This window comes from Lepisosteus platostomus, chromosome 4 (assembly GCF_059453375.1).
Source record: "Lepisosteus platostomus isolate fLepPlt1 chromosome 4, fLepPlt1.hap1, whole genome shotgun sequence".
In the NCBI taxonomy this organism is placed as follows: Eukaryota; Metazoa; Chordata; class Actinopteri; order Semionotiformes; family Lepisosteidae; genus Lepisosteus; species Lepisosteus platostomus.
In genome coordinates, this window is record NC_142614.1 from 20,230,763 (window position 1) to 20,242,220 (window position 11,458).

An 11,458-nucleotide genomic window follows, 5' to 3' on the forward strand; every position below is an offset into this window, starting at 1 on the left:
TCCCTTAGTGGTGAAATATACATTTATAGAACGAATTTAAACATAATGTATTGTACATTATGCTTTTGATGTTGCAATAATCTAATATGATGTATTATGCAGAAATGTATAGTACAGATATGGGAATGTTGTCCCTAATTTAATCTAATTTCGCACTCCATTCTGAAATTTCTAGTTCCGTCCAAAAAGTATTATTTATAATTGATTCTTCTTCTGGTATAGGAAAATTGCTTTCAGTTTAACCCTAGGACTGGGAGTCACAGTGGATGGGAAATTTCAGATACAGATGGGATAGATACTGCATCTGAGTCAGATACGGACTGAGGGAACAACAGTCTAGCTACGTGGATGAGGCTACTGGAAACTGTTTGGTATAGCCAATTCCATTTATTTTGGGTTAATAGTAAAATTGAAACTAACTATTTAATGGCTGCTCTTCTACTATGAAAGTTTTAAGCAATGGCTCTCCAGAAGAAAGCCATAACATTTTGCGGGCTTTGCAGATAAGCTGAAATATAAATCCTTAAAAGAAGCTGAGACATGAGGGAAACAGATGCACATATAATACCAATATAAAACAAAGAAAGAAAAGTCATAAGATCAGCTGACTACATACAGTAATAAATTCTTAAGAGAAGAGAGGTAGATGTTCATTTCTATTTACTATATAGTATAATGACAAACACCTGCCTTTCAACAAAATAACTCATATCTGCTAAGCATTCATGGCAGAAATTTCTACGAATTGTTAAGTCAGTTCCATTATATTTAAACCACCAATAATGGAAATTAAGAGAACGTTCAACTACATTATCCACCGCAGAGCAAAAAATAAATGTGAGTTAGTAGGATTTGCACATGTTTACTGTAAGAGGTTTGCTTTACTAAGATTCAGAAAACAGATTGTTTTTTTAAACTAAACAAATTTCCATCAGAGCACAGTTATTCACACACAAATCAGTATATTACCGATATGTGTTCACATATGTACACATTTTATGATTTTACATTATCAGCTTTTAAATCAGTATTAAATTCTACACAAACCAATACAAACCATCCATTCTCACAGCCATATTAAGGTTTGTCCTGTTAGAAAGTTTGAGATTTTTATTTGCTCTTGCTGTTTATCTTCATCCAAAGGTATCCACATGAAATGTGATATTTATCCAGTGTATCTCTGCAGGACCTAATAATAAATTATATTAGATTACTATAATTAACATTTTAGTTTTTAACAATGGCTCCATTAGGTCATTAAAATTAAAAGATCTACCTTATTGTTACAATGACAAATTTTAGGATAGCAGCCCAACATGACTAGTATAGGAACAAGTAATAGGTTTATTCACAGCTGAAAAAAAAGAAGAAAGTAAACACAACGTTTCGGCCATGGAGCCTTCTTCAGGTGTTTTCTTTCTTCTTTTTTTCAGCATGGAATAAAATTATTACTTGTTCCTTTGCAGCATACGCATGCTGACGCAGTTACCCACCATGGCTAGTATAGGCAGAGTATCACTGGGGTATAATTAATTTATGGCATTTCAATTTACAGTTAAAATTAATGATACATTTTGTGGGACTGCAAACACACATTAAGACATAATTTGAAAATAGTTGAAAGTCTGTGCATTAAATTATAAAAACAAATTGACTGGAAGACCATTTATGCATCACTCAGGTTCACTTTTTTGGTTTTGTTTATTGCATATAAATATATGAAATCAAAAGGTGTGGTGAATTTCCTCTTTAGAGAAAAGATGCACAAAAACAGAAGAATAGAAGAATAGTCAGAAGTAACAAAACATTGACCGAGTTGAAAAGACATTGGACTATTTATAATTTCTTTCAGAACAACTGAAGAACATTAAGAACAACTTTGTCCAGGACATTCTAAAGCAAATGATTTTTAAATCTTTTAACCATTGTGTACAAAATACAATAATTATTTTCTCATTTATCTAAGAAAAGCCCCATGGTAAATGTTCCGCTTCTATGTACTTACAATTAACAAAGATATCAAGGTATCATAAGAAATGCAAGATTATAGGTATTACTTACCTTTCAATTAAGGAAATTAAGCTTTTCTGTGTCTTGTAGTAGTACCATCAGACACACCATTGGTTTCTTCCTTTTTTCTGTTAGAACATAAAAGCATTTAAAGCTTTTTATTTTGTTATTTTTAGGATGAAGTAGGTCGTTTTCTGTTTTTGTGTTTCAATTACTATCATTTGCACCATACATGCATTACAGTGTGGTCATCCACTAGGCATAAAGATGAGGCAGTTTAATGAAAAATACTTACAGTTTTTCAGTTAGTTCAATATCTGCTTCTTTATCTAAAAAATAAATAATGTCAGTTACATTACGTGTAGTGGTTTTGGTATTTTGAAATGGTTGTCTGAAAATAGACAGAGTATATTGTCTAAAAGATAAAAATACACATCTAATAATAACCATAAAAAGTTGTTTAGCAAGTAAAATGGATCCCCTTCTTATACTACTTGATAGTTGCAATGACATTTTAAACATTTCAATTCAAAGCTGTATGCATCTAGGAATACCAGTGATTAAGACTTAAACCATAGTTATACCACAGTGTTGTATTCTATGCAAGCTTCAGGCAATTATTTCTACATACCATTTGCTTTTGACACGTAATGTGGATTCAAGGTCATGGAATTAATTTAACTTGATTTAACTTAATTTAACTTGTGGGGAAGCAAGTTAAACCTTGCACTTAAATCTACTGATGTCCTAAACAATCAAACTTTTAAAAATATTATGCATAGAACTGGACAGTTACCAGTGAAATTGAAAAACTTTGTTTTATACAGGAATAATAATTATGTCTTCATCATCAAGTATTTGTGAATGAATATGTAAACAGTTGTCTGTGGGACTTTTCTTTTGTCTATGAATTTTCTCACCTGTGAGAGTTTTCTTCTTCTTGCCTCTGTGCTCACAGATGAGAATTATAGACACAACAATAATGACCTCTGCGGCAAGGGCCAAGAAAGGCTTGAGGGGCTCCATGTAGCTTAAGACTCTTAGATGAATGTCGCCCTCACTTGACCCAATTTCGTACACTGCGCTGCATCGGAAGATTCCAGCATCCTTCTCTGTCAATTCTTGGATTGTAATGGTGGATTTTGACCCGTGTGTGTCATTATATAGTTCAAGTTTGAACCGTTGAGGATCTATTGTTTCATTGATAATGATCTAAAATAAGAATGAAAACAAATGCAACAAGACTGGTTCATTGTTTGTGAGGTAAATGTTAACAGTTTTCTTAAATTTCCCTCTTAGGAATAAAAGTAATTTGAATCGAATTGAAACGAATTTAATTCAATGGACCATTGCTTAAACTTCAATGAAAACCAAAGAACACACTGTTACACATTGAGGGGTGAGTGTGCACAGGACACATCATGTAAAATACAACAAATTAGGATTGAACAGTGATTTGCCTTGACTTCATTAAGGCTGAAATTGCATCAGTTCAGTGGGGCCTCAGAAACATCTATGAGCACCAGCAAACTGTCCATCCCCAAAGCGCATTCTTTGTTCAAACCTGTTATGACACGGTTAGTTCAGGCTGACAGTGATTTATGGAAACTGTCAGATACTGCCAAGGAAAGAGGGAAAAATTGGCAGAGAGAAAAAGTATTAAAAAGCCAGGAGGCAGAGCTGAATCCAGGCAGAGAAATAAGCCATGTGGAAGTTTCAGGCAGAACAGGGTCAAGGCAAGTTCTGGTAACGGACAGTCAAGGTTGGAAGTCAGGAACAGGGTTTATTCTGGATTAAGTTCATAAGAACCAAAAGATGCAAGGACTGTTCGGATCATAATGGTCTTTGGGAAGCTCAAATGACAGAGGGTCTTCCCCATGGCAGTTCAGGTGTTTTAGAGATGGTAAGGCTAGTTAGATGATGAGATGGCTTGGTAGAAAGAGGGGCAAATCGGCTCACAACTTGATCATGTAGTAATTGGAGCACCGTGAGGACTTTGTCCATTCGAGGAAAAACTGCACCCCCAGGGCTACAGTGCATTGTGAGCCACATCCATAAACAGTAAAGTCAATGAAGGTTTAAGACATACAGTAGATCATTTAAAATGACCCGTGTGACCAGTGACCAGAGTGTGGTGAAGACACCTGAAGATACCTGTCAGATTGGGGATCGAGGGTGAGGGTGAGAAAAAGGAAAGAGCCCTGAAGAAATGGTGAAAGGTTGCCATGAAGAAAAGCCAGGAAGGTGGTAGGGATGAGTGGAGTCAAAGAAAAGGCCAGCATACAGCATCCTTCACAGGACAGGAATGGGGCTGCTAGTCTGAGGGAAGGTGACTGCATGGAGAGAGCCGTGGGTATTACGAACAAGTAGTTATGAGCCCTGTGCAGGTTGCTGAGAGAGTCTGATGGCTACAAGTCTGAGAGGAGCAAGGCAGCAGAGTGGTTGGTAGTTCCAGGCTAGGGGTCAGAGTCCAGTTGGAGAAGGCCGCAAGGCAAAGAATTCCAAAAAGGGGCAAGATGAAAGGGTTGTCGATAGGTCCAAGGCAAGAGGTCAGAGTCCAGTTGGAGAAGACAACATGTCAAACAATTCCAAAAAGGGGCGAGACGAAAGAGTCCAAAGCTAGAAAGGTCTGTATGTCGTTAGCCAGAGGTTCGAGCTTGTTGCAAGCTCAGGTGGCGGATAGATTCCTAATACAGAGCAAGGACTAGGAGTGAATGTAGGGTTTAAATACTGAGGGACAAGGAGATTGAATAATGATGGTCAATTGGTGCCGGCTGTGCTTGTAACAGTGGGGTGGTGGAAGATAGAGGCTGCCCCTGAAGTGAGAGGGATGATTGACGGAGAGGAGGAGGCCAGCAGAATGAGCAACAAGCAATAGGCCCTGGAGTTCAGGAGCCTGGACACTCAGTCCGTCAACCAGAATTGGGGACCCTCATCTCTCAGGGTGTTGTCTTCAACAGAAGACAGCAGAAGTCTGACATTCCAGGGTGGGATGACTGCCCGCAAAAAGCTGCTGAAACTTCAGTCACCCACACTGGAGAATGATGGAGAGAGCGGAGGCATTACTACAACCAGGCAGAAAAATGGAGTCGGGAATTAACAAAGACACAGCTCCACCAATGCAGTGCTTCAGCATTAAATTGGGAAACAGAGCAATTAAATAACTGAAATCACATTTGCTCATTAGGACAGATCACCAGAAGGGGACCTGGTCAGCAGTGGCAAGTCCTGCAAATCCATGAGCCCTCATGAGAATGCAATGGTTTTTCAAGGCAAGCACAGACTGAGAAATGCCACAGATCAGAAGTCATAACTGAAATAACTTATCACATCCCACCTTTAAAACTCCAATACCATTATCCTGAAACTAGCATGTTAAATAAAATCATATTGTAAGTGACATTCATGAAAAACTTACCTGTTCATTGCCATGAATTTTGTACCAAATCCAGTTGTCTGGGACATGTTTACTTTTGCAGTACATCACCACTGAATCTCGTACATAGCTAACAATTGGCTTATCTTTTCCTTCAGTGTCAGGCACTTGAAAACAGACAAAACATGAAATACATATAAAATAAGGAAACTGAGAGTGAGGCAGTTACACAACCCAAATTCCAAATTTTGCAAATCAAGAATGCATAGGAGAATAGAGACTTTACCTCTATATGAACTCATTTCTCAATGCCATTGTTGAAATCTATTTGTGGTGAGAGGTAGTGAAAACTGAAATAAATATGTTCAACTACGATGTTCATTTTTAAGTGTTTTTATCTACATGCATATTTCTGGGCCTTACTGTAATGCTTTGTCAATATTAGGTAGTATTTATTTTGCAAACATATTGCTGGATTACTGCACACTGTTTATGAGATTATAAAACGTTACAAAATTGTACAAAATTATTTGTTGAATTTATTTTAGTTGTTACACAAAACCAACAATGATAACAAGGCTAAAGGCATAATGCAAAACTGTGGCAACATAACCTACACACTGCAGTATAATATAATTTAAATGTTATTATTTTTTGTGACTGTAGCATTGTTGGAGCCTATACCACCAAACTTATGTTGATTAGTAAGTACTCTATGCTTTAAACACATAGTACTTGCTGATTATGCAAAAATGTTTAGTGTTTTTATTATTTGTATATAATATAATATTTGTTTTTGTTATATGCTTAAGACAAAATATCCTTTGTCTTTTAACAATATTAATTTATAACACAAATAAACGAAACACAAATATCTTCCATTTATTGCACAAATAATCACAAACATAAATTTTTACATGATCTATAGTACTGACCTTTAATGACAAACGTGGCTATGGCTGGAGGTTTAAGGTCAAATACACAGGAATAATTACCCAGATGACTATTGTTGGTAATGTGGAACCTGCAATATAGGATAGGATAGGATAGCTTTAACATACACAGTATTATGTGCACAATCTATGCTTAATGTACTGCACTGTATACAGTATATCCATATCAAGAAGGACATAATTACACTACTGTATATGCTCATGGGAACTGCAAGAATAAGAGCTCTGTTTTCAATAATACAGAAACAATTTAAATGGGAAGAGGGGCCATGCAAAGGAGTCCATGTACAATATGTATGGTCCTGAAGTATAGCTTTCGCAGTATACAGTTTGTGCAATGGGGCAGTTAATCCAACCAGTCCCCGAATACCCAGGTAATTTGACTCCTGTAGATCTGTAGTGAATGTTAGTTATTAGTCTCCATAACAACACAAACTAAGTCTATATAAGGTAGCTAAACATCTGCCAAAAAAGGTTTTTCTCTCTCTGTGTCATACATGAAACAGGAAGGGTGAGAACCTTACAGATCTTACGAGAAATTTGAAAATAGAAATAGAAATAGAAATTTGTAATGCAAAAGGCTGCAGAGAAGACAAATGAAATTTTTTGGGAAATTAGACTTACATTACATGCAGAACACCAAGGAAATAATGGAGATTTAAGTGCTTAAATGTTTTAACATAGGATCTAATGGATCCAAGTTACTGTGTATAGAATACAAATTATCTTTGGAAATGTTGATGATTTAACATAAAAACTGGCATGGATTAAACTGAATATTGTTTCCAATTTGACTCACAGTTTGTACAGTATGGAAAACTTAGATGTTTCTGTTCAGGAAAGCTTACAAGTTTGATATTCCCGATTGTTCTCATGCTGTATGTTTTATATCCACTCACCACAAAATAATAACTTAAATTTTTGAAGGTGGTTATTATCAGTGGTATTGTTCTTAATTCATTTAAGTAATAATGTATACTTAAAATATACAGGTATGAAAATATAATGTTATATTTTCTGAACCTCTCTCACACACACTTATGTACAAGTTCAGGTGGGTAGCTACGTCAGCATGCGTAGGCTGCAAAGGAACAAGTAATAGGTTTATTCCATGCTGAAAAGAGAAGAAAGAAAACACAACGTTTCGGCCGTGGGGCCTTCTTCAGGTGTGACGCCTGAAGAAGGCTCCACAGCCGAAACATTATGTTTTCTTTCTTCTCTTTTCAGCATAGAATAAACCTATAACTTGTTTCTTGACTTACTGTAGATATTGTTGACCCATAGATATTCTACCACTTTAGCCACTGAACTTGCTCAGATCTTTCAAAGTTGCCTTTGGCCTTCCACTGACATCTCTAATCAATTTCCTTCTTGCCTGGCTGCTCTATATGGAGGGACAGAGAGATCCAGGCAGAGCTTTACAATTCTTAATTATAAGCATCACCTCATTCATATAAGACAATATATACAGTACCATATACTGCAGTACAATTCATTGCTTGATCCCACTATTAACTGACTGTAACATTTTCAGTTTTTAAACAAAATGTTGTTTAAAAATTGCAAATTCTTACCAGCACTATGTTTGCCTAGTTTCAAAATGTATACAAAGTCTTTAAGTCACTAGACAGCAGCTTTGACAAACTTCCTGAGACATATTGTATGACAAGAGAAGTTCCTCTATAAATTAGTACAGGAAAGATTAGTGGTTATCTATTCTCCCATTAGTAAAGTTGTGACAAGGTTAATGCATTGAGCGTAATGCATTAAAGGCTTAGTTTTGGGGGTGAGAGTTAGTAGCTGGGTTAGTTTTACAGTCAAGACGTAAGTGGCTGATTAGGCTTAGTGCCCATTCAAGAGCTCAAGCTAAGACAACGTGTAAGGTTATGGCAGCAGGAAATGGATAGGCACGTAGATTACAGACTCATGCAATGGGTGGGAAGGTTTATTACACTAAAGGGTGGTCCTGCTTCAGCTCCGATTCCACATTTCCCCAGAGAGGAGAGAGGGTTTAAATGTGTGTAGGCCCTCCCACAACATACCACAGGTGCAAGAAACAAGATCCATTGGTTTAAGTAAGGCAGGCTTTTTGCATTAAAAATTGGCTTATTATAAAGAACAAGTCTCTTAGAGAACAACATGGTAAAGATACAATATGAATTTACACAATTCCCATGTGCAGGTCAACACGCAGCATTTTACCCTGTTTTGATATGCTTATGAAGAAATAACTAACTTTCAGTTCTTCCCATTAAGCATTTACTGAATACATTTAAAATTAACAGATTTCAGTCCCTTGTTTATTAATTAATAAGAAACCTTTGGTGCCTGACACTGACGGTACAACACTCATCCACATACATTTCTGTCTGATTGACTTTTTTAAACCAAGGTTAGACATCCAGAAAGCTTAAATACTCCTATAACACATATGGTGGTGGTGGTTGAGTGTCATCGAGTCGGTATCAACTCATGGCGACCCTATGGACACTATCCATAGAGTTTTCACATTTCTCAAAAATATTTTTTTGTGCACCAGAATTACCTATTTTTATTTGATTTAAATAAAAGTGACCCATGGGTTCATACTGATATTATTGCCTCTCAAAATAAAGTAACCAGCTCTGGTGAAGAATAAGAAAGATTACCAACATACAGTAACACCCTAAAATCATCATCATTATTATTTCTTATACAGTACCAAGATTATCTGCCTCTCATCTAGGTAAACCTTTGGCTGTACCTCAAATATCTGTTAAAAGCTTTCTGAATATGATCATATAAGCCAAACACTGGCACCTTTAACTAGCTATTGGACCATGTATCTTTAATCATTGTAAATGTCTTCATTTTTCCTGAATAGTAAGGATCATAGATTTCTATTGCCTCAATTGGAAATTTCTTCAATTGTCTTCAGCTATTTAAAATGGGCAATGGTGGAGGATGAGTTCTTAATTTATAGACCTATCAGTTAATTAAACGTCTTCCTATTCCTTTCTTTTCTGACTAAGGGGAAAACTAGTGTAACCATAACAAATTGTCTACCAGTTAAAATACCCTTATAATACCCTTATAAAATGATAATATACTTACGTATTTTGAAGGTAATGTTGTTTATTTTTCCAAGTTATATTAACCCGAGTAGAAGGAATCTCTTTGCCATCTTTTCTCCAATATCCAATAATTGTATTTGTGACATGAGGAAGGCCACGTAAATCACATGAAAGCTCCAGCCTGGCGAATTGTGTAATATCTACTTCTTTTTTCAACCAGGCATTAGTGTATCCTAAAAAAAATAAAATAGTTGGTCATCAGGATTGCATCTTGTTAAAGTGGTTGCGATGTATGGAAGGCAGGCGACATGATGAATGTAGAGGAAATGTACAAGCTAGAACTCGTGAATGGAAGAAACTGGGCCTTCACCTCCTTTCAATTTTTTCTCATTGATTCCAATTACTCAAACTGGCAACAGCATAAAAGCATTGATAACATTTCTTGACTGCTTTAGAGAATTATTCTATGTATAATAAAATAAATGCATATATGGGAGTTAGTTGTGGTTTTAGAACATTTATTTAATCGTTCTTCCTAGGAGGGAAACAAGCCTTCCAAGTTAAAAAAAAAATTCAATTTGTATGCCCACTCTCAAACACCACAATACGCCAGTCATGTAAGTGAGAGCACACACTGTACTTTGTTCACATTTAATTGAAGTCTCTCAAATACATTGAAAAGAGGAAACCCTATGCATTTCTAACTAGAACGTTAACTTCCTCAAAAGCACATTAGAATTAAACTGTCCAATACACTAGAATGATGTGTATGCAAATACATCTGTACCTTCAACAACTAGGTTGCTGACTACAGGGACATCTTCAGAAACATTCTTCTTTGTTGATTCCTTCTCAACTGTGTAATCTGAAAGATAAGTGACAAGAAATACCATATTCAGTAACCAGCTGTACACATAAAGAAAGCAAATTACTTTTCTACAAAAAATAAGTTAATAAAACAATCTTTCTTATGTTTCTTTTTTGCCTTTTAAATACATAGAACATGTTAATTTGCTTCTGCAAGACAACATTATTTTGGGCTCCCAGCAATTGAATGATCATTTCCTGTTTTAAAAAATTAAACACTGATGGAAAATGAACTTCTCAATGATTCCCTACAACATTACTCATCCTGGTGAGTAATGGCACTTTTGTGACCAGTTTCTTAAGACAGAAACTTCATGAACTATTTATTTGCAGTAGCTTCAAACAGTAATAATGCCTGCAAGTCATGATTATAAAAGCTATGTAGCATTTAATGGCCTGTTAACAAATTACCTGTTCATACAGGCAGGGGCTGTATAAAAAAGAGCAACACCCATTTTCCAGCTGTCTAGTAAAAATAAAACATACTGTATCACAATAATCAGTGTTAATGTACACAGAGGTTCTTTAAAAGGCTTAGGCATCAGTTCATCCCTTCTCCAGCTGCTGTCAAGGTCATCTCAAAATCAACTTTAAAAGATAAAGCTTTCTAATACAAAACCCCCTTCTTTGTATATGGTGATTTACCTGATGTGACCCCAGTACCAGATAAGATGACCAGAAATACTCCAAATGCCTGGAAGACCCTTACAGAGAGCATGTTCCCTGCAGTGTTTGTGGCTTCTGCTGCAGTCAGTGAGTCGCAATGATGAGTGTGAGCCTCTCTTTCGAAATTCTACTCCCCAGACAGTGTTTTTTTTTTCCTTCCTGACCTTGGTGACGCAGAAGAGGGGATGTCTGCTCATGATGAATTATTAAGATGAATAGCCGCACAGACTGAGGAAAACAAAGTCTTTTATTTATGTCAAGGCTTGCATTACACCTCTGGTAATAAAAAAACCTGCAGTTATTTACTGTAAATGCTCAAAAAATGATATTTGTACACATCACGTGTAAATATCGCGACATCAGTGTCATCGTGACAAGATAAATATTATATAGATAAATGAATATATAGATAAATATTCAGATAAATTCACAAAGCTGAAAGTGAAAGTCAGAAGCTCACATTTGATAACCATCACAAATATAATATAATAGATTAACTGGAATATTATTTGAGAGTTATATTGTAAACAGTA

At 35.9% G+C, this 11,458-nt stretch overlaps 1 protein-coding gene across 1 annotated transcript; it reads right to left on the reverse strand.

Moving 5' to 3' along the window:
• Window positions 1–367: 367 nt before the first annotated feature.
• emb (embigin) lies at window positions 368–11,062 on the reverse strand. The gene is made up of 9 exons (XM_088628914.1): window positions 10,905–11,062; window positions 10,180–10,257; window positions 9,433–9,625; window positions 6,322–6,410; window positions 5,429–5,553; window positions 2,931–3,222; window positions 2,306–2,339; window positions 2,062–2,138; window positions 368–1,189 (listed from the first exon to the last, which is right to left on the reverse strand). Exons 1-8 carry the CDS (start codon window positions 10,975–10,977, stop codon window positions 2,078–2,080), a joined length of 945 nt encoding a protein of 314 aa, XP_088485040.1. The 5' UTR covers window positions 10,978–11,062; the 3' UTR covers window positions 368–1,189; window positions 2,062–2,077.
• Window positions 11,063–11,458: the final 396 nt, after the last annotated feature.

Coding starts and splice junctions, on each gene's coding strand:
- emb (XM_088628914.1), bottom strand. CDS start 10,977: ATGCTCTCTGTAAGGGTCTTCCAGGCATTTGGAGTATTTCTGGTCATC. Junction 3,223..5,428: donor AAATTCATGGCAATGAACAG/GTAAGTTTTTCA, acceptor TTCTTATTTTAG/ATCATTATCAATGAAACAAT. Junction 2,340..2,930: donor GAAGAAGAAAACTCTCACAG/GTGAGAAAATTC, acceptor TTTATTTTTTAG/ATAAAGAAGCAGATATTGAA.